This window comes from Hyposmocoma kahamanoa, unplaced genomic scaffold (assembly GCF_003589595.1).
Source record: "Hyposmocoma kahamanoa isolate Upper Pololo Valley unplaced genomic scaffold, ASM358959v1 100021, whole genome shotgun sequence".
Lineage (NCBI taxonomy): Eukaryota > Metazoa > Arthropoda > Insecta > Lepidoptera > Cosmopterigidae > Hyposmocoma > Hyposmocoma kahamanoa.
In genome coordinates this window covers 9,612,066-9,636,309 of record NW_020653200.1, presented here as the reverse complement: position 1 = coordinate 9,636,309, position 24,244 = coordinate 9,612,066, and the positions used below count along the sequence as shown (strand labels likewise).

The 24,244-nt window shown below is 35.7% G+C and overlaps 1 protein-coding gene across 4 annotated transcripts in view; it reads right to left on the bottom strand.

Annotated features, from left to right (window-relative positions):
• Positions 1-697: 697 nt before the first annotated feature.
• Positions 698-24,244, bottom strand: part of LOC113228134 (protein cycle) — a 96,393-nt gene continuing 72,846 nt past the window's right edge. For 3 of the 4 annotated variants that reach the window (XM_026461337.1, XM_026461320.1, XM_026461348.1), the window contains 9 exons: positions 18,066-18,137; positions 17,561-17,897; positions 13,104-13,221; positions 10,017-10,232; positions 9,652-9,889; positions 9,368-9,571; positions 7,983-8,098; positions 5,728-5,933; positions 698-2,728 (listed from right to left, as the gene is read on the bottom strand). In XM_026461337.1, the coding sequence (XP_026317122.1) occupies positions 2,444-2,728; positions 5,728-5,933; positions 7,983-8,098; positions 9,368-9,571; positions 9,652-9,889; positions 10,017-10,232; positions 13,104-13,221; positions 17,561-17,897; positions 18,066-18,137 (1,792 nt within the window). In that variant the 3' untranslated portion in view covers positions 698-2,443. The remainder of the gene's footprint in view (positions 2,729-5,727; positions 5,934-7,982; positions 8,099-9,367; positions 9,572-9,651; positions 9,890-10,016; positions 10,233-13,103; positions 13,222-17,560; positions 17,898-18,065; positions 18,138-24,244) is intronic. The other variant, XM_026461329.1, reaches the window with a different exon arrangement.

Here is a 24,244-nt window from a genome sequence, read left to right as displayed (position 1 = left end):
GAACATGTTTTTTGTCGAAGTAATGTTAATGTGTAGTCGAAATACTGTCGAATCGAAATAGTGTTTGTCGAAATTCATTATGACACTCCACTATTTTAAATTGTTAACGTCATAATGCTTTGTACATTTAAAACATAACACCACTACGAATGTAATTCAGAGCTCTCGCTAATAGAACTATACTATGAGTTCACTATTTGTAAGTGGGAATCGCATGAAATATAAATGAAACACGCCTTCAAAACACAAGTTTATTATATATACTATAATATTTTATAACCATCAATAATTCTAACAAAGACAATAGCGATCAATTGAAGGATTTATTACCTTCACGCTGAGCTCTTGAGTCTTAGCTTCCGTACACGTCGCAAATCGACGCGTACCTGTGCACTCTTGTTGCTATTGTTTGTTCCCGTAACATCAAATTTAAGAAAGAACTATCGAATAATAGCTAGACAAAACTCGACGTTACGTGAATAAACTCAGGGTTAATTCAGATTCCATGCAAATAATAAATGCACTCACGGGCAATGTGGCAGGTAAGAAATTTTGATCAATTGTAAGACTTTCGTTTTCGCTTAAATACTAAATTTAGCTAGTGCAATCATATGTTAATTACTAGATGTGATAAAGTGTTGTTCTGTATTATACATAATTGATAGAATAATAATTTTAATAACTTTACTCTTAGGTTGGTGCGTTGCTTAGTGGGTAAAATTACAGTCATAACTTCATTTGAAGGGTTTATTTTTGACTCAAGCTACACATATAATACATTTATTATGACTATTTTAGTCAGAGGTGCAGAATACTTAAATGTCGTAATTGACAAATCACAACATTATTGTGTTGTTTCCAGAGATAGGCAAGCAGCCGGGTTGAAACGCATTAACGCTCGAATTCGAAGGCAAAAACTATTTCCAACTAAATATTTGTAAATCGAGTTTACTTCAAATGTAATGATATTACTACAAAATGTTTATTGCTTGGTTACCTATTTTGCCTTTCTATTGGAAAATCACATTGAAATTCATCGATACAAAGACTTGTTATCGTATACACTAGAATCGATTTTCATAAAAATCTAATCGTGATTATAGCAATGTGGTTGTTGTGTGGAGTGGAGGACTGTTTCGTCTAATAAATATTCTATGCTTCGAAATTTGCAACAAGTATGGAATTATACCAAATTCCGTATTATTTTACGCGTATGTCTCCGTCTACGATTTTAGGCAGAAATGGGTTAAAACCTGGGCGGGTTGTTTGGGTTTTAACCCATCTCTGGTTGTTTCAAATTTTACAGTTGTCCTTGTTCAGTTCACACCGCATATTGCCCGTCAGCGTATTCTTTTGTATCGGACTACTTTATAAAATCAGTTACCTTAATTTAAACCGGTACTACAGTAATAAATAAACTCTTTTAGATAACAGACGAACTTTAACTAACTTAAATATAAAGAAATAATACTTAATACGAATTTATTTCATTGCACACTTGTCTATAAAAATTATTATATGTATCTATTTCATAAAATTATATTTAATAGACTTCGAAAAAAGACGTTTCTTGCCATCGGATTAGTTGTTTCTAAATATTATAATTTGACCTAATAAACTCATTCTTAAACTTATATTAAAATTTAAGCCAAAAACAGTCGCATGTCACAAGGTCACTTTTATAAAACGAGCATTCTTTTGAAAATTAAATGGAACCAAAAATGAACATTATAAATACTTATAACTAATCCTAAGCCTCTTATTTATAAGAAGCTAAAACATCGTCACAACAGCGAAAACACATGTAGAACTATAGTAATTATGCATGTATAATAATTCTATGTGCTAGGTTCTTAGCACGCGGTAGTGATTCCACCAATTGTTGTATTTACAAATAACTCGAGTGTTAATCGAAAACATGGCTATAACAATTACTCTTAAACCTCTTGCACTATTAACGTACAAATTCCAACTTACCCTATATACACTTATGTGATAGCCTAAACCAGACCCATCGTTTAAACCCAATTTTTCTAATGTATTAATATAAGTAATGTATCTAAATAAAACAGTAAACAGCAAGTAAAAATCATCAATGAGGTGATCTTGTATAATAAGCTAGAAAAAGGCCTTGCATTTACACATATCAATTACAATTGGGACTAGGCATTCTACAAGTTATTTAATATGTACCATAATAAAATTAACAGAGAAACACCTCAGTAACATCCACGCAGTAGGAATGCATATTGCCGCCAAACCAAGGAATTCGTAGTGACCGTAGTGACGTACATATAATTCATTATTAATTCTAAAACAGCGCATTTTTTGCAATAAATATTCAAAAATATATTTATTAGATAGATACTGGTACAAAATTAGTGTTTTTTTACTGTTAGATCCAATCCTAAATAATTTAAGTAAGGTACGGCAAGTCCAGACGTCATGGTAGTGGCCAAGGCAATCCAGAAAAGTTAACGGGTCCCCCGAGACCGGCGTCTGCTTCTAGCAAGCTCATGATGACGGCCATGGCGGCTTCACCGTTGCCGTCGAGCCCAAGCGGCGGGAGAGGCGGCGAGACAGACGGCGGGGTGACGGCGCCAAGTGTGTCGCCGCTGCCGGCGAGCGGCGGCGAGCTCTGCCCGCCGGCAGCACTGAGCGGGACGTTGTTCCGCACATGGCTGTACCCGGCTGCGTCTACGCCGAGGATATTGTCCACAAGCGTTGACTGAACATAAATAATTTATTAGATATAACAACTAAACCCAGCAACAGGTAAAAATGTTTCATGTTATAATTGAACGTAGTTTAAACAAAAAGGATCCAAATCACATCCAGTCACTTTCGAGATATGGCAGTTTGAAGTTTAAAAGTCTTCTCAGTCTTCACTTCACTTCACTTTTTATTTTTATGGCTCCATCAATATGAGAACTGATGATTTTGCCAATGTCACAGTTGAAAGAAAAAAACCAAACAAAAAAAAAAAAAATTTCGCTAAGCTCTAATAGGACATTAACCGGTGTTGGTAAGTTGGACTACGGGAGTACTCAGTTGAGAATGTAAAACAAAACAACAAAACAATATTTATAAATATATGTTATTTAAGTGGATAAATTTACATAGAGTAACAATATGGGGGGAGAACACTAAAGTAAAGAGGTTGTTTATGTTAATGGGGCGGGGGAATTTTGGAGAAAGTAAGTTATAAAGTGGAACAGCAATATTAGGACAATTGAAAAAAATGTGTTCCAAGGTACCGTCTTCTAGGCCGCACTCGCACAGAGAGTGATCTCGAACTCTGATTTTACGCAAAAATACAGGTGTGCAAACATGGCCTAAGCGCAAACGAATAATAGTGGAAGTGATGTTTTTAGGCAAATCGCGACGTTTAAAAAACCAGGGTTTAGTGGGTAGATTTGGTTGGAGGTTACCATAGTGTCTACCAACAGTTTGTCGTGATTCCTGCCAAAGGACCGACCTGGACGCTAGCATTTGGGGTTTGATCATGGCGAGCAGATCTCTGGGAAAGCACTTACAGTATTTGCATACGCCAATTCTTGTCGCATCCTTTGCAAAGGCGTCTACTGCTTCGTTGCCACTAATCCCACTGTGACCGGGAATCCAGGCCAGAGTTACCTCAATTCCCGCACAATGACATCGGTACAGAGCTTCCTTAATTTGGAGGGTGATGGAGAAATTGTCTTTGGAATGAAACGGTAGCTTAATAATGTCTTGGAGGCAACTTAGTGAGTCTGAGAAAACCAAACATTTATTAATTTTATGGGACTCAATATATAAAATGGCTTCGAGTATTGCAATTGCCTCTCCCGAAAAGACCGAATTCAGATAGGGCGATTTAAAACTGAGTACGACATTGAACTTGGGGAACCAAACCGCGGCTCCCAAGTCGCCATGTTCGTGTAATTTTGAAGCGTCGGTAAAAACAGTAGTCCAGTCATGCCATTCTCTCTCAACTATATCGTTGAAGACTTGGTTTGCTCCAGGGGTATCTTTCATGATGCCAAAACTAAGATAGACTGTTGGGCGAAACGTTAAACATTTAAAATCAGTTTCAAACAACGGGTTCATATAATTTTGGTAAATAGGGAATGGGAGATTGGAAATTTTGTTAAAACTGTTGATAAGAAGGGGGGGTTTCTTGTGTGACCAATAATCGGAGGAAGGGATAATCTCCGACAAGGATTGCAATACGGGAAGCAAAGGGTGAGAAGAATATTGAAAGATCTTGAAGAGGAATCTATTAGCAAGGAATTGTCTACGTAGATGTAGAGGGGGCTCCAGACATTCGACTTGAAGAGCGTTTGTTGGTGAGGATTTCATGGTACCTGTGATTATTCTCAGGCATCTTGCCTGGATTCTGTCCAACTTAGCCAAGGCTATTTTGTTGCATGGTTCCAGAAGGAAGCCGCCATAATCAAAATGACTTCTAATGATTGCGTTGTACAGGAGCTTTTGGTTATACGGATGTGATCCCCAACGAACACCAGAAAGTGCACGTAGGACATTTATGCTTTTTTCAGCTTTTTGACAAATATAGTTTAGGTGATGGATGCCAGATAATTTTGAGTCCAAAATAATGCCTAAAAATTTTACTTTTTCCCTCAGTTCTATGTTTTCTCCATTAACATGTATTTCAGTTTCGGGAAGGCGTCTCTTGCGGGAAAAAACGACAGCTGTGCTTTTGTTAGCTGAAAGAGAGAGGCCGTGATTGGTAAGCCAAGAGTCTAGGTAAAAAAGGGCAGAGTTGAGGCGTCTTTCAGTATCTGAAAAAGATTTGGAACAAGCGTACAGGGCGATATCGTCTGCATATTGCAAGATTTTGCAGAAGCAATTGACTGAAGTGCCGAGGTCAGACGTGTACAAGCTGAAAAGGAGAGGGCTAAGAACGGAACCTTGAGGCAAGCCGTTCCAGACCATACGGGAGGGGGTTGTGGAACCGTTAACACGCACTGCGATAGAGCGACCCATAAACATGTTGTAAATGACATTGATCATCTTCACAGGAATACACAGATTGAGCATCTTCTGCCAGAGTAGTGGAAGATTCACGTTATCATAAGCTGATGTTATGTCTAAGAACACACCTATGACGTGTTTTCCCTCGGAGAGGGCTAGTCGAACATCTGATGTAAAAATGCTTAGGCTGTCCATAGTGCCCATGCCTTTTCGGAAGCCAAACTGGCTTCTGGGTAACAATCCCTTGCTCTCTACTATCCATTCCAGACGGTTTATTTTATTTTCAAAACTTATAATGTCATGTATTTCCAGAGATATTTATTTATGTTGGAGTTTTTGTTAAAAAAGGTTAGACTTTAGAAACCTTTTGGTACATATAAGTCATTATTTCATATTTTGTGGATTGGATCCGTTTTGCTTAACTACGTCTAATTATTAATCAAGACATAGATTTTTCACACATGGCGCTACGGTAAAAAGTCGTTAACGTAAAACCAAAACAGAGATCTACAACAAGCACATAGTAAGAAAAGATTCGTAAGGTCCGATGGTTCGTTCTGTGGCTTAGTAGACGGCATAGAAGACGTTGGTTCGACTCCAGCTGGATCGAAGGAATTTTTTCTAAGTGTTTGATCTTTGTATTATCAATTATAACAAACTAGTGCAGTAATTTCACAAAAAATATTGAAAATCTTTGCGGTGAAACATCCTGACATTCAATAAAGTTTTATTTCATGTTAGATATCTTACCTGTTGATTGAAAACAGCATCTTGCAACAGATCAGTCGGGAGGTCAAGTGATATTTCTGAAGAAGATCTTCTTAGGGCTTCATCTGCAATAGCGCTTCCTATTTTGTGGGACTCAACTTGCGAGTCGATTAGCCGCTGCATTTCCAGGTCCGCGTCTGAAACTCCACTAAAGTCACTGGGGCTCGGTGCGATCGAAGGCAATGTGTCTGGAAGCAAACGCGACGACTGTATCGCCTCGCTGTCAACCGTGCCACTCAGCCCTGTCACATATTTATGATACAATAAACATCTTCTTGGAGAACCAACCCACCCAACATTGAAATAACATCGGATTTAAACCTGTTTAACAGTTTCTACGTTTACCCCGTATATAGGTATAGATATTTGCGACATAGGAGAATCACAGTCACATGCATTAATACCCAAATGAAGCAAATCATACGAAAACAAATATTAAAATAAGGAACAATGATTACTTTATTTATATTATTCCAATCAAATATTATTTATTACAAATCATGAAACTGGTTTCCTCTAACCCATACTTAACACATACCTCTTAACCCTTCCTTCTCGAACCCATAGATTTAGTATATAAATTAAAATAATAAATTTTATAATAACCATCAATTAAGGATTTCTTACATTCTTACGATTATCACGGTACAGAAAAGTTATTACAGATTGTCACCTAACACAGACACCCCGAATCACTAATACATAGTTACCGTACATAATTTTAATACATAAACTTGCACTTCAACACAACATTACAAACACACAGACACACATACACGTACACTCACACACATACAAAAAGCACAGCAAATATACAATATAATATTATTATATAATATAATATTGTAAGTATAAACACACTTACAACCTAGCATACTAACAATTTTCTTCTATTATATTTAAAGCAAATTGAACAACAGTTAATTTTATTTTGTAATTGTTTAAGTACACGTATCCTTTTGTCTTATGTCTATCTTTTTTAGAGGTAGACGGCTGAGAGCCTGGTGCTCTATAACACAGGTTAATCCTAGTATGGACACCAGACTTTCACATTGAAACTATATTGAATAACATGTGAGGAACATTGGTATATAAGTTTCTTTTGTGAAAGATAATTATTCGTTTAATTTTTCATTTATTTTCAATCATTTCTCTTATAGGCCTATAAGTCCCGCGACTTCGCCTGAGTGGAATAAGAATTTCGAACTAGGGGACATTTCAATAAAACTTAGCAAATAGACGTAATTCCACGTACTTTTGAGGTAAGTTTTTTTAGTACTCTGTACTGAGATTATTATTAACATTTACTCCACGTCAATAAGCAAGTTAACAAAAATATAAATTAAAAGAAAGTAAAAGAAACGGATTTATTTTCTATAATATTCTTTTAAAATATTCGTTACTGTTCTATAGAAACACCACAAGCTTTTGGACTTTTTGAAAGTAACAATTGTTGTCTTTCTTGAACGTATCAGTTTCGTGTAAGTAATACAAGTACACGCTGTAAATTACCTGTCGTGCCTTTGTTTTTAGCGGCTTTCCTCCTATCAGATAATAAATAAAAAATGTAATGGCAACTCTATATAGTTCCAAGTCGACTGGAAGCGTCCGGTCTGTACCAAAGGCAAAGGGCAACTGAATGAAACCTGACGACGGCCGATACACGAAGTTTGCCGAGGAATATTGAGAAAATAGAAGTACTGTACAAGTAATTGTTCCTCTCTAATTTGTGAGTCTACCGCAAGATAGTGCATGGCACTATAGAAGGCCTACGTTGGACTGCGGATCATAGTAATAATGCTTACCTCGAGTTTAGATAATTATAGCAATTTCAAACATAGTATGGGGTATTAATAGAAGCTATCATACAACGTGTTTTTTTTATTTGAGACAGCATGAGAAAATCCAAAATCTTAGAAGTATCGCGGATGCCAAGGACACACACATAGACAACCACAAATTAAAAAAATGATTAATTTATTAAATTTATTAATTTTTTCTCTTATAGGCTACTCGAAATATTTATTCCACTCAGGCAAAGTCGCGGGCACCAGTTAGTAAATTTGAATGCGATATTTTCATTACATGGTTATTGTGATGTAACACATGGCCTTGGGACGATACGTACAGTTTTGACAACATAAGTTATAAAAGGGTAAGATAGAGTTAAAATTAGCACCAAACAGCGAGAACAAAATTGTCAATGTAAGGCTTGTGCAATTATAGTTCGTACTCACTCTGCTTGAACATCTCGAAAGAGGCCAGTGATGCGTCGTGCGTGTGCGGCGTATGCGCATCTGTCAAGATCGTATTGTTCGCCACCAAGCACTCCACGTCCTTCGTCCACGGATTCCTAGAATGGACACGTCACATTTTACATCTTAGTCATACTATTGCCGTTCAAAGAGTCATGTTGTTGAAATAATCAGAACAGGGCATTCGAGATATTTTGTACCAGAAATATTTTTTCTAAAGTAAATGGATTTGCTCTTTCGTAGCAGTAGATCTCCTTGTGAGAGTTAGTATATTTATGCCGCGAACCAGTAATGTGAGCATTACTCCGTTTTGGTTTTGAAGGGCTGGTGAAATAACAGTCACATGAGGTTTGTTAACTTATGTCTCTGGACAACGGGCGCTGTGGCAGCGCCCGTCAGATCTTTGCAATTTAAAACTCTGAGTGGCCCTACAACTGCCGTGGACAGGCCATGTCGCTTACCACTAGGCACGACTTGCTCGTCCTGCTACTTAGTATCATAAAAAAAACTTAGCCCTGGAGCAAAGATACGCTCTACGAAGAAATGAGCTCGCCCAGAAGATGCCATTCAGTCGCACCTTAAGCCAGGTCTCACTAGCGCGATGTAACCGTAATCGTTGCATGTTATGTTACCAAAAATCAAAGTGTATACGTGATTCGCGAGCTTGCTGCGAGCGGAACGCGTGCGGTCGCTGTGAACTGTCTGATTGAAGACTGTTTCAAGCGTAGACACTAGAACCTCGTTACTGTATCTGTCACGTTACAGTTACAGCTCGCCAATGAGTACCCGGGTTTGCAAATAGGTTGCATGTGCTCGGAAACACAGTCGCAGGCAGGGAATTCCAATAAATAAATAAATAAATAGGTAAAGACGAAAAGCGCTTAGCACGCCTTGATTATATCAACTAAGTAGGGATGATATCCCGCCGTATGTCTGGATGTACAACGGGAAAGGGGCGGGCGGAATTAATTGATTGAGCTCATGGGCACATTCACACAAGTATATTCTGTATACAAAATCGACAGACGGGAATTACATGGCCAACATTTTCGCGCGCATTTTAACATTCAATCGTGATAGGGACGTAAAAATAAAACGTGTTTTACGAATGAATGCGTTCGGGAAACTTGCGTTTCGCGCTCGTAATACTACTACATAACCTTTCACGCAGTGAATACTGAGGCAATGTCTCCAAGTATCTCGTCCTCAGTCACATTAACTAACATAGCTTAGCGATCGCGGACAATTCAGAGGTATGAGACATTGACTTACAATTATTGTATTACAATTATTGTAAGTCAATGGTATGAGAAGAATTACAATGTACAAATTAGGGCACAAATTTTTACAGTAAGTACTTCAGTTACCTGAAAGGCTTAAAATGCGTCTGAATCCTGGCGATGAGGCCATCCTTGCGACGAAACCCGTACGGCGGCGTATGCATTGCGTCCCTGCGCAGTAGTGCTTGCTTGTGCGTACGCGCTACAGTACCCAGGTCAGGGCCACTCACGTACTCGTAAAGGCTCGTGCCTAGTAGTTCTTGCGGCAGGAACCCTAGTGCTAGCGTCACTCTGCAAATTTCAAATTAGAGATTAGATACTCGATAAGTCCTGAATACTCGAAAAGTCTTGGTTTGTGGTAAAGTTCTAACCTCTGGTCGACGAATAAGAATTTTCCGTCAGTAGCGTGTCTGGACACGTATTGCAGGTGCCTAGTGATGGGCCCGACAGCTGCGACGGGTTGTGCAGTGGGTTGTGGCGCCAGATCGGATAGCGCACGCCCCACTGCCACCAAACACGACAGGTTACATGTATCGCCTTCCTCGCCGCCATCGGCTGTGTTTACACCCTCTTCTGACATCTCTGCAGGGGCCCATGATTTCAAATACCCTAAAAAAACATTTACAGTTCACAAACTGTCATAATATCACAACTGTAATAAAAATATCTGTTGTCTGTAATGAAATTACGATCACATATGAATCAAAATTATATAAAAACTTGGAGCTTGGCGTACCTGTACACTGTACAACACAGTATCTTTTTTCCTGCGGCTGTTTCTTCCTCAGCTTAGCATGCGGTTCGGACTCTTCCTTGACTGGGGTAGCTGCGGTGTTGACTGCTGCTACTTCAGGTGATGCCTTGCACTTAATGCGGCAAAAGAAAGATCGGCGTGCGCCCGGGCACAACCTAGACGCACCAGCTACTACGTCCGCTTTTACGGGCATCATCGCTGTACAATATTAAGCAATTAAATTTTGCCTTAAGAAAGATATAGGAAAATCGAACTAACCAATCTCATGACAAATCTTTAGTTAATTGCAACAGTCATTATTGAATTATTTAAGAATGTTTGTGTTGCCCAAAATCGGTCTTGGTCTTGTATTTTCGGTCTTGTTCTTTCATTTACGCAAGATGATCCTGCGAGATACAAGCAAGAGCAACATTGTGTCTGCAAAAATCTTACGTCTCGCAGTAACGTATTTATAAAGTATTTCCTAGTATCAATATCAAATCTCCTGTTTATTCTAACAACAAAGTTGGTTGTTTTAATGTAAGAGATATTGTACTTATTATTATATTTTAAAGGAAACAGTGTTTTACTAATATAAAATAATGTGTTAAAATTGTTAAAAGCGTACAAAAAACACTAGCAAAGTTTGTTAGTTACCAACAACAACAAACACCGAAAATCGAAAAACTAATTAAGGAGCAGGCGCAGCGCGACGCGCTTATGTATAACATACCCTAATATTGTTATTGTTATGCCTAAAATTATAACCAATTAGTATTGCCTCAAAATACACAAATTCAAACACAGCCTTATCTCATAGAGAATATAGTCTGTTTAGCTAAGTTTAAAACAAGTGTAAGTAATAGGTAAATATTATAAAGTTATTTTTTCGAAATTTGGTTGGCCGTCACTTTAACTATGCCTATATGTACTCTGTTGCGTTGTTCTAAAATATGAATCAATCGTCAATGTCACTTTTTTCTAAGAACAATATACAGAGCGTCTCACGGCTATAGGACATGGAGGGAAAGTACTTTAAATATTGTAGACAGGATGTTTTGTTTCTTAGAGACTATATATATATATTTTTAATAAGTAATACTGCATTCAAAGACTGTCAAAGTTGCTTGCCTCATCTAGGAATTGAACAGTCCAAACGTGAAAATCCTATTTTTTTTACATTATGCCGACTAAAAAGGTCAAATAAATATTAACTCCTTATAAGTACCATAATATCTTAAATTACAGGAACACCATGAAATATTTCCTTTAAGGTTGGAAAATTATTATAATGTGTTTTACTGTCGATATTTGTACTTCTGAATATATCGGATTTATCAGCTGTGATTATTTAGTAATAAGTATCCACTTAAACAAATACTTCCTTGCACAGTTTTTAAGGGCAAGATAAAAAGGATAATAATCTAATATTTGAATATATCTATCTCTGTGAGCTGACCAGAGGTGAATTTAAATTATAGAAATTGGTACGAAATTGACACTGGTCCAAGCCTAGTGGCCGCCATTAAAATAATAGAATAGACATTGGTACTTCAAGTATATTTCTGTTTTTAATAAATTGTATAAATGAATGGTGTCACTTCAAATTAAAGTTCTATGTTCCTTAAAATGTATTAATTAGTTTCGATCGGCATCATAATAAGGATGGTATTTAAATGTATAACAGTTAATTCCCATTCCCAACAAATCAAACTAATTAATAAAATGTAATTGTAATTATCAAATGAAGTATATAAAAAAATACTTAAATGCAATCATAATATGCACAAAACATTGCTATGAAATAACTCAGTTTTTGAAACATTACATTTTCATCTATACAAATTTTAACTCCTTCATTGGAACCAAGCACCCATTAAATTTTTAGGTACATAAGTTTTTCTTTGTTTGTAATACAGCATTAAATATTTAGCTTTTCCATAATAATTTTCGACCGAGCTCGGAAACGCAAATTGTTTCGCTTCTGGATTACCCATATAGGTACTAACCTAACCTAAACACACATTCTATACAATACCTAGGTATTCTATACAATGCATAGGAAATGTGTACAATAGTTAAAAAAATATTAACTATTATATACATTGCCGGTATTCTATAGATTGCCTAGGTACTATACACATTGCCATCGACATATACACGAGCGATTATAAAAAACATACTATCAGTTTAGCGGATTCGGACGTAATAGATAAACAAAAACAACAACAAATGCACGCGGCTTTGCACCGTATAGGCAACTTCGAATCGCGTTGAATGCAACGACAGCGCGCGCGAAAAGAAGCGCGCCAAAACTATTTTCAGTCAAAGAGATGGAACAAAAAGAATTTAGGTTAGAATTTAGGTTAGGTGTTAAGTGTTTTTAGTAACAAGACAAAAATTCTATAAATGTTATTTGGTGAAGTAATTAAACATTCATTAATGTGGTGCAAATGAATTTTAGAAATTCAACTGTAACATTGAGTAATTTAAGGAGCAAGTCAGTATTGTACGAGTATAGTAGTGAACTAGGTAAGTAAGGTTATCTGATTTTGATAGGTTTTATCGTTTTGTCGGTAGTACATATTTTGATATTCAAGTGGTTTATTTGTAGTAGTCATTTATTTACTATGCAGTGCGTTAATCAGTGAAGACACTTTGTGCTTAATTATATTTTGAGGTGTTGTTAAATATTCCTCTCATATACAGGTGTATTTTTTCACATTTGTTCGTTTCTATTCCCAGATAACGCCAGTAAGCAAGGCAATAGTATTTTGATAAATAGGTAGTTGCAGGACTAGCGAGACACTTGCAGCAAGACCAAGACCAAGAGCGAATTTAATACGAAAACGAAGACCGGGCGTCAGCACGTCCGGTCTTGCGTCAGTACGCCTGAACAAACCTGGGTTAGTCTGGTCTTGGTCTTCGATAATTTGAGCAACACTAATTACCTGCTATTATTACCAAGTAGATATGAACACCTATGTAAATTTTACTTACAACACTTAAAAAGACACCCCGTTTCCATAAGTGCTTATTTAATAAATGTCCAATTTCAATTATTATAGTTGTAAATAAATAAATACTTACTCTTGATATCGATGAGCCGTTCCCGGGGACTAAGATCCGACGACGATAGCTGTTCTTTTACTTTGGCGACGTCTTTTGGGTGCAAGATGTCGAACAGACTCTGGCCCAGGAGTTCAGACTGCAGTAAAATTGATTTTAAGTTTTACCAATACGAGGTACAGGATATAACGGAAAGGTATAATCATATTATCATATAGACCCCAAACGATTATCATTTCATATAAGAACATTTCAGATAAAATAGAGTGAATAAAAAAGTTGATACAAGTTTGATTAAATATGAATGAATTTCTAAATCGATACATCTCCGTCACAGCTCTATTGCTGCAAACCTTACATTTAAAATGAATGGGTAGTTCATTCATAAAAAGTTATATAATGTCGGCTATGAATGAAGCGCTGGAACAATATCCGAAAATAAAACTCTGCCAATTTACACTGACGGTTTTGAGTTCTTTTTGGTTGCAATAAGGTTGACATTAATACAAAACATTTGTTACGTAATAATATCAATTTAATGAACACACACGTTTTCATATGTATACATTATTAAACGGTAGGTGATAAATGTCAATGTTTATGGGCATTTTGTAATAGTAGATAATCAGTTCTTACTGTTCTAAGCACTCGTAGAGTATGGCTAACGAAAGATGATATTCAAGTTATTTATTAAAAACTAGCTGACAACCGCAATATTCATGCCATTGCCATTCTAATGCCTATAAAATATAATGGACTAGTAAAAGAAAAATTACCAAGACTTGTCGGTATGGTTTTACGGAAATCATAAAAAAAAGGAATAATCTTGTAACTTGACGTGTCAAGTATAGATCATTTTGCTGCGATTTTAGTAATATTCTTAAGAAAAAAAAGAAAAAGAAAAACTAAGTGCGAAATCCTCTTTTCAATATGATTAGCAAAATTTAATGGAAAATAACAGGACAAAGAACACAAGAGTATTCGCTTGAATTGTCCAATTTCATTGGTAGTGCGACATAACAATCTTGATCCATTTTTTACTAAATATCACCTGGTCTTAAAACTAAAGAATTTTCTGTACTTTGAGTATTTTCTTTTTATTTCGTAGTACCAAGTGATGGAATGGACAAGTCCTGCACTTGTAAGCGACACGCCTATTCATAGCCACTCAGAGCTACAAGTCGCAAAGATCTTAGGGGCACTGCCACTGCGCCCATCGTCCTGACACATAAGTTGACAAGGCATAAGTGCCTGTAATTTCACTAGCACCCTTCAAAACCGGGACGCAGTAATGCTCACATTACCGCTTGGCGACAGAAACAGGTAAGGTGGCAGTACATCCTTAGACGAACTCTTTCACAAGGAGCACTATTGCTAGTAAAAAAGTCCCAGGGCGACGGAATTTACTCCAGGGCATTACCCAAGAAGAATTTACTCCAACCTACTCATGAAGCGACCATAGTGCAAACCGTTCGGCCATCGTGGTTGTTAATTTGTTTTGCTTTCGATTTGTTAATTTTTGGTAGTCTTTGCGTCAGGTTTAACTTTAGTTAAAGCAAATATATTTATTTATAGGGAATTTAGATGTTGCAACCGACCGCCTCAAAGAAATCCAAATGGAATTTAGTTTATTTGCCTTTTGTAATTTATAACTTGGTAAACTTACGTTTCAGTACGGGTGTATTTCCAAAGCGCTTAAAAATCAATTGCAACGCCAGTTTGCACGAGTGATGCTGATGACAAGACGACGTAAAAAATTTACCAATATCGAATCTCTACAAAAATCGTTGAGAAGTTGATCAATACTCGTACGTTTAAATTTTTAAATAAATATAATCTTATATCTAAATCTCAATATGGTTTCCGTAAAGATATACATATGTACACAAGACGCTATCAATGAATTAAGTACTCATATAGTAAAGAACTTAGCGGTAAAAAATGTTTAAGTTTCTCTTGACCTATACATATTAAGAAATTGATTGAAATAAACTTAAATGGGAATTATAAAATATTAAAATTAATTGGAACTATTTTATCAATTAACATTCTTCATCTGAAATTCTGATGGCGTTTCTTCCAATAGATCAATAATAAACGGTTGATAAGATGTAATATCGTAGTTTTTGTCTATTATATTCCATTTTTTGCATACGGTCTTCTATTCATGGATATGTTCTGCACATTTGGACTACTGATTTGTAATATATGCGGAAAATAATACTTCCAATTTTTCTCTTTTATACGACAAACTAGCACTAAGATCTAATAAGGTTAGTTGGCTGTTAACGTACCCTATACCAATTCTATGGGATTTAAGATCGCGTGATATGGCAGCAGTCACACCCGTTACACCCACATGGTGCCCATGACTTTTTAAAATATTTTTTCTCGACAATTTTTAAATACACTATATTAAACATTGTGCGCCAAAAAATTATTTCAAAATATTCAATTTTAATTTTAATTATTATATTCAATTGTAAAAATTATTTTAATTATTTTGTGAAATTATTAAGTTATTTAATTAAAATAACATTGTTATGTGGCGCAGCCACGATTCATTTCAATTGTATATTATAAATTTGGCAAAATTTAGCGACATAATTTTCGCCTACCTTTTCAAAACGCGAGTAAACAATTTAATAGGTATTTGCATACCTATCTATTGTCCCGACGTTTAGATGAGTCCACGTAGTAGTCAGACCGTGAACACAATCGGGACAATAGGCATGTATGCAAATACCTACACAATTTGAGATGTTAGTATAATGCATCGCAAAACTTTAAAAGTGTAATATAATTTGCGGCTGCCTGTATAATTTTTTGTAACTTAATATCGGCAGATTCATCCATATTCCAAAATAATACCGTGTATATCAGTCACTGGGAAAAATAATTAGAACATTTAAATTGTCACGCCAATCACTGTTAGGGAACAGGCACAAACTAGTTAATTGGTTTAGCGCGCCAAGACTACATTGATTTACCAATACCATACCTGAATTATGTGTGTCTGTAGACACACGATTGACGAAACAATTTCCAAAACACGTAGTACTTAACTCTTGAAATATAAAATATAACAGAATCAAGTCATATTATCAATAAGTTATTATTATTATTACAATGTCACAAGATTACAATTTAAAATATAATGCCAAGGGATAATATGATCGTCAATAATATAAAGAATAACAATGAATAGAAAATAAAGTAGTATAACTAAAAATATTTAAATAAACACAAAATATTGTCGAAATATAACGACGTGAAATAAAAATAAAATTACAATTTCTTCGAAAGAAATTCCTCTACACTGTAAAATGAATTATCCAATAAAAGAAGTTTCAGTCGAGTGTAAAACGTTTTGTCGTTTGTAATTTGTAATGTTAATCCAATGATATCATACTTGTTAATCACATAAATATTTTTTTGTACTACACACGTGATACTATAGGAATTCTTCTTTAAATATCCCACGTTTTCGAATCTCATCTTTCATTAGCCAGACTATGTCTAATAGTATTTACATATTAATTACACGCACTACACATGTACCGCTTACACAGAGATCTTACACATTTACAGATGCGGCTCAAAAGGTCGACCATGATACCGTAAAAACATACATCCACATCGAATGCAGCATTTGAAGAGACATCTGACTGAATGCCATTCCGATGCGCCGCCTTATATCATCTGCGCTTTCACACTGTTATGCACAGTTTAGCTGAATTTAGGAAATCGATTCCGATGCTCCCATCGGAACCGATTTCCTAAATTCATCCCGCGGTCCAGTGTAAAAAAAGGACGGCGCTGATGTTCCAATAAATTTCTGTCAATAAATTTGCCACCGACGGTGCAAACTATCATCGGATGCGCAGCGCACACTATCATTTCATAGTAATCTTCATTACTTAAAATCACAACATATCGTAAAACGATCAGAAAACGGAGCGATAACTTTTAATCCTCGCTATGCGACGGGCAGTTAATGAGTATAAAAAACAAAACTCAAAAATGGCTGCAAATAACCTATCATTTCATAGTAGACAAATCTTGACTGAAATTGAAACTGCTATATTTTAGGATTCCGTTTTCATATTACACAATTTAGTTGAGCTTTTTTGGCATCCGTATTATTAAAACTCTGGTCTTCCAAGACGGAGACTACAGACTGTTAACGATATCGTAATTTAGTAGCAATAAATGAAGTAATTATAATAAAGAAATTCCAATTTTTTATTCACAGTTATAAGAAAAATACAATCCGGAACTCTAGGCATTAAATCTATTACAGTTTCATACTATTAATTTAAAATTAACTTAAAACATGAGTACACGTTTTAGTTACACTCCGTAAAACGATACTAAATAATATATATGGAAACAAAAATAGTCCAAAATTAAACTAAATGGGATTGAGATGGCGTATGACTTACATAACTAACAGCTTTAGTTTAACATTTACTAACCTGATCATAATGCAGCATTCGCTTGACTGACGCTGAAACATAGAGTAATCTGCCTCTGTCGCAGCCTACGACCAGAAGGAAGCAGTCGTGGGCCGCTTGTAGGATGAGTGAGTTCAGTTCACGCTCGGAGAGGAAAGAGGGCCGGGGTCTAGCGGTGAGAGGGCACGCAGAGAGGGCGCCCCGCACAGAACGCAAATGCTGCACTGCCATGCGGAGCACGGTCAACTTGTCCAATTTTCGAGCCATGGCCCCGCACATTGGTATCATAGAACTAAGCTCTAAAATGTATGTGTTCATTTTATCTCGACGTCGCTTTTCAATCTCGCTGTGGTTTTGCCTGCAATAGTTGAGCGATATAAAGATCAATCACACAGGAATCATATCTTCTATACATATTTGTCGTCATATATGTATGTAACTTTTTCTTCTAGAAGCCTTAACTAATGACTAACCAATCAACTACATAAAAGCTTAAATGTTGAGATAAATTTTAACAAACGCTTACTTTTTATCAGGTGCTGTGCGTGTGGATCTGGTGTCGTCCCCGTCGTCGTCATCGTAAGCGCTTGCCGTGCCACTACAATCATGTTTACTAAGTGAGAAAATAAGTTTTTACGAAAATATAGAATATTTACTAAGGATAGTGTAGTGTAAGTAAAATAAAGTTAACAATAAGTTTACTTAATAACAAAGTACGATAGAAAATTTTCTGTTTTACCGATCGTATCGGTAATTAAATGTCAAACTTAAAGCAAACATGCTTATTTGGGACATTGCATTGGCTGAAATTCGACACAATGCAAAATCAGTAACGATTATATACATAGGTCAACGGTAGGCAAAATAATAAAGCATTTGGGTCAATCAACTTTTACTTGTCCGACGACCAACTCATTGTGTCCCAGACAAAGTGAGACCACTAACAAGAATTCTTTAAAACTATAATTGTTTTATGTATAGTTTTCTTAAAATGAATACTAAAATAAATATATCATTAACCAACATCTTTACTAAATATTCAAATTTATCCATTATTTAATGGTTGTCCGAGTGACCCAAAACTTCGATCCATAGTATTAACGTTTGTCCCCAAGTAACGTCGCACCATGGTATTTCATGCCACGAAAAAAATCAATATCCAGCAGGTATTTGTAATTACATATTTAAACATTATGATTATAACTGTTGTCAAAAAAACGTATCGATATTTTTTATTTTATCCATTTTAGGATTTTTTTGCATTAAGTTTTTGTCCCCGTAAAATCTTACGTGGCTTAAGTCTATCGGACAACCGGTAAAAAGTTCTAGCAACAATACAGAGATGGCGCGACAGCTATAATGACAAAAAGCTATTTATACCAGTAAGTGAATAGACTTAGTCGCCATCTTAATTTCGGCGAAACCGTGGCGTCAGTTGATCGAGGTCCGAGTTCGAACGTGGGTGTGTTTATTGCGTGTCCCCCGGACCACCACAAGAAATAGGTAAATAGATTGTTATATTATATTAAATTATAGTGCAACAGATTGTATTTACTCTTGATTTTATTGTGAGAGTGATATAAAAGACACAAAACCTCACTTCTTGCTCAGGTAGCTTAAATTTTAAAAAAAGTCCCTTGGACAACCTGTCGTCTGGACAACCAAATTGGTTGTCCATGGGACATGATTGGTTGTCCGTAGGACCAATTCGTGCAGTTTGATTCTTTGTATAATAAAACTACAAATTTTATTAATTTTCCTGGCTTTACATTTTAAAATAGTTGTTCTATATGATTTTTGGTATTTATTTTATAGAATGGGAATGTCTGAAAAAGAAAAATCGAGACGCTATAGAGAAAAACTCAAAGCGGGCCAGAAAAATATGCTGAACGAAAAAGAAGAAAGAGAGAAAGCTATCATAAGAACAAAAAATTGATTTCAAATATGCAGCCGAGCGAACAAAAACATTGCAGGACTATTTGGAAATTGCGAAAACAAGAACAAAGAAAACGAATTAAAACAATTGAAAACGTACTTGCCGTTACACCTCCAAGCTCCCCGTCCATTCTGCAAGAAATAAATATACCCCTAGCCCTAAATGTACCCACTCCGCTTCCAAGTCCCGATGTGTTTTCAAATCATAAAAATAAAGAAAACGGAAGAAAAAGGGTTCGTCGAGATAGAACTAAATTATATAAAGAAAACTTACGATTACTAAGCGCGGCTCAGATGTGGAAGAAAAAATATGAAAAATATAAAAAGAGAGCTGCTCGCAAGGAAAAAGAAATACGTAAGATTAAAGAAAAAGAGTCAGAAAAAATAAATGCAGGTATAAGTACTGAAGGATACCACAACAAATATAAAACTTTAACAAATACCATTAGAGAAAGATATAAAAAAATTAAAATCCGAAAAGAGAAAACAATATTGAAAAATATTTTTAAAGACATAAATGCATCTGAAAAGAATAAAATCATAAAAGAGGGTTTAGGTTTACAAGGAAGAATGAGAACAACTAAAAGTGCATGCAGTGGAAATACGGTCCTGAAAAATAAGATAGCATGTTTTTTCCAAAGAGATGATATGTCAAGAAATACTGCCGGCAAAAAAGAGACCGTTACCAAAAGCAAAGAGAAGGCACAGAAACGGTTCCTCTTGGACTCCATGAAAAACCTATTTAAAGCGTTTAGGTCCGAGAATCCGGATATCAAATGTTCCTACTACTATTTCACTAAACATCGACCCTTCTATATAGTTAGACCAACTGTGGATGGCAGGGATATGTGTCTCTGTAGAACACACACAAATGCAGCAGTTAAAATAAAAGCTTTAAAAAATAGAAAAGTAATCGATAGCACTAACCTAAGTACACTGATTTTGGAAACTGTTTGTGACATTAATAAACATGATTGCATGTTAGGGATTTGTGAAGACTGTAAGAATAAAAAAATCAAAATAAACGTAGATGCTGTTAAAGATAAAATATTAGGTGAATCAAATATAAACGGTAATTTTTAAAATTATATTTATTGAATAATATTATACAAAAACTATACCTTCAACATTTTTCAATATAGTCTCCTGCATTATCTACACACTTCTGCCACCGATTTGGAAGCTTGAATATTCCTTCTTCATAAAAAGATTGAGGGCGAGTTGTCAACCAATCGCGCACGTGCTTCTCGACATCGTCATTGCTTTCAAATCGTTTTCCTCCAAGTGATTCTTTCAAGGGCGCAAACAAAAAGTAGTCGCAAGGGGACAAGTCTGGACTGTAAGGAGGGTGTTCGAGAGTTTCCCAGCCCATTTCTTCCAATTTATCCCTTGTCAACAATGCGGTGTGAGGCCTTGCGTTGTCATGGAGAAGGATGACATCTCTAATGGGCACACCTCTTCTTTTGTTCCGGTAACTGGTTTTTGCCGACTGTAGGACCTGGCAGTAGTAAGCTGCATTCACTGTTCGTTGATCGTGAAGAAAATCAATGAGTAGAACTCCCCTTGAGTCAAAAAAAATTGTTGCAAGAACTTTTTCGTCTGAGAGACGAGTTTTGGCTTTCACTGGGCAGCCTTCATCCTTCCTTCGCCACTCCTTACTTGCCATTTTCGATTCGGGAGTGTAATGGTGGACCCACGTCTCATCACATGTGACGATGCGCCTCAAAAAATCTTCACCTTCTTCTTGAAATCGATGCAGAAGTCTCCCAGCGATCACCGACCTGACCTGTTTTTGATTTCCGGTCAACAACCTCGGAACCCATCGAGCACTAATCTTTCGGAAGTCAAGGTGGTCTGTGATTGCAGACTGAACACTCCCGTAGCTGATACCAATTTCCGACGAGATTTCTTGAACAGTTAACCGGCGATCACCTTCAATAAGCTCTCGAACGGCACTAATGTTTTCATCTGTAAGACTTGATCTTGGGCGTCGACGGTGACTTTCGTTTTCCACACGTTCTCGTCCATCCCGAAATTCTCTGGCCCACGTATACACTCGATTCTGAGACAGAGTAGTGTCCCCAAACTGTGCCCGCAAACGAGTAAAAATTTCCGAAGGTTTAACATCTTCATTTGCTAAAAATTTTATGACGATGCGTTGCGCAACAGATGGATGTACCTCTTGCTCGGTCATGGCTGTACTGACGGCAGAACACAACACTGCTGCGAGGTAAGCTGTTACCCCCACTCCTATTAAACAAAACAACAACAACAACACCGCCACATCAGGTCCGAACGTATTTGGTACAGTCAACAGTAAAATTACCGTTTATATTTGATTCACCCTCGTACAATGGTTTGAGTGGGTGAGAGAAATGGAAACCTACCTGAAAGAAGGGACAAAAATGAAAACTGTCAAGAACGTAAAAAAACTGAAGGAAGACAGTAGAAAACATGGTAAGGGATTTTGAAGAAGAAATGAAAACTCTAAAGAAACATGTTTTTAATATGAAAACCCAGTAGAGGAATTTTCGACAAAGTGTTGATGAGATCCGTTCAAATGAAGCTGTGATTTTAGTCGATCGTTCCATACGTATGCATGCATTGCACAAAGCGACATTGAAGAGGACGGCGAAATCAAAGTGGTATTCTTGAAGTGCGTAAAAGGCGGAAAACTGTTTGTTACAGATGAGAAAGATGTATCATACATAGCGTATGAAGATATAATTAGGAAACTTGATTGTCCAGAAGTACAAGCCAAAAGAGGGGTTGATTACTATAAATTTTTAAATAATATTAATGTTTTTGAAAAATAAGTTTCTTAACGTACACCTATTGATCTCTATTATGCATAAGAAAAAAGAACTATGATAGATTTTTAAGTAAATGTTATTATTAAACTTCAGTACCTGGATATAGTAGTCCGTAATGATTGTATCAATGTGACTGTTTTTTAAAGACTGCAAAGTTTAGTTTGCGTAGAGTAAGTTATTTAAATTATTATTGTTTTTAGCGACGTTGATTATCTTCGAAGTTAGTTTTAATATTATTGATAGCGTTGATTTCATTGCTTCTTATTGTTCTGTTAAAAAGTCTGTTATTATTTTGTTTCACAAGTTTATTGTTTCATGTCTAATTGCTTCTTCATTGCAATGGACTATTGCGCACAATGTTTTCCGTAGTGATAGTTTTAACGAGACTGTTTATTAAAATCTCAAAGCGTTCTTTGCTTAGTCTAAGTTGTGTAGTTGATTATAAGACTAATTGTTTTAAGGATGTTGATTGCTTCTTAAGCACTTAAAAACTTCTATTATTATTTTATGCAAATCGTACTTTGGTTTGTATTAATTTTTAACGTAAATTTTTCTTTTTGTTCCTTATCAATATTCATTTGAAATAACACAAAATTAGAAGTTAATAATTAGCATTAGAAGTTAATATTTCCTTTGGACAACCAAACATGTCTATTGGACAACCCGATTGTCCCCATGTTTAACAATAACATTATCCATCTTTTTTTTTATAAAGCACAAAAATTTTCAGTAAGCTTTAAGAGATAAATAGCAAAGTATGAAAAAAATTTGTTTGTTATTTTTTTATAACAAATAATGCTCGATTTACTATTTTAGTGAATAATTCCACTGAGTGATAGGACAATCGTTGTCCAAGAGACACTGTTAATGGTGATATTTTTGAAGTTATGTATCATACCGCTCCAACAAATATAAAAAGTTATAATCTATTACATATTTCATAAAACTGAAGTGTTGGTTTTAATTTTAAATAAAGTTTACATGATTAAAAAATATATTCAACTAGTGGTACAGGGGACAGATGCTATTGGGTACCTTCGGATTTTTAAGTCAAAAATTATATTTTTTTTGACGATAAGTGCACTGCTAATCGCGGAATCCTATAAAAGAATGAATTACCTAGCGTATAAAATAATAATGTGTATTAAAATCTTCAATCAAATTAAAATTAAAAATTTCATGAACCAGGACACTTAAAAGTTGATTGACCCATTTACACTATCGCGTTCGCCACTTGCCTCGACGAAACATTTGTGGGGTTGTGCCGATACAGTCCCCATTCGCACATTTGTACATAGCTTGTATGCTGCTTAGATATCGATAATTAAAAGTTGCAAGTGTCTAAGCGACATTTATGTCGTAAATGAGTGTTATACATATGTATGTATTTGGAATCAGCAGAATTTTCTAAACTAGCATATATTCAGAATATTTATTTATGTGAAAAGAATATTATATATACTTAATCGAAAAGATACCCGTTTCTACATGCTACGGTGTGACCAGCAGCGAATACTTGTCAGGTAAAACATGAAAACCAGCAAATTGCAGAGGTTTTTACCTTTTCGTCGACATAGATTAAGCAATTATTGTTTTATCTGAAATATGTTTTGTGTTCAAGAATAAAGTTCTTTTTTATTATTTTTATTATCGTTTATTGCAACCATGGTATAGATAAGTTGTTACAAGCAAATAATAGTATCAGGGTATAGCAAATTGTACTTAAATCAAGTTCGTATTATAATAATTTGTAATATTAATTTCCACCATAGAAATGTATGTTTCAATCAGGTATTAAATATAAACAGGTTATTATCCATCAAGATCATTATCCTAAATGAAATGAAGGGCTGATTTCTAAAGTAGGGGATTCAAATTTGAAGAAAATGGCTATTTTTAATTCATCTCTTTCAGAATTTGCGCAAGTTTGCAAACTTGCGCAAACTTGAAAAGCGCT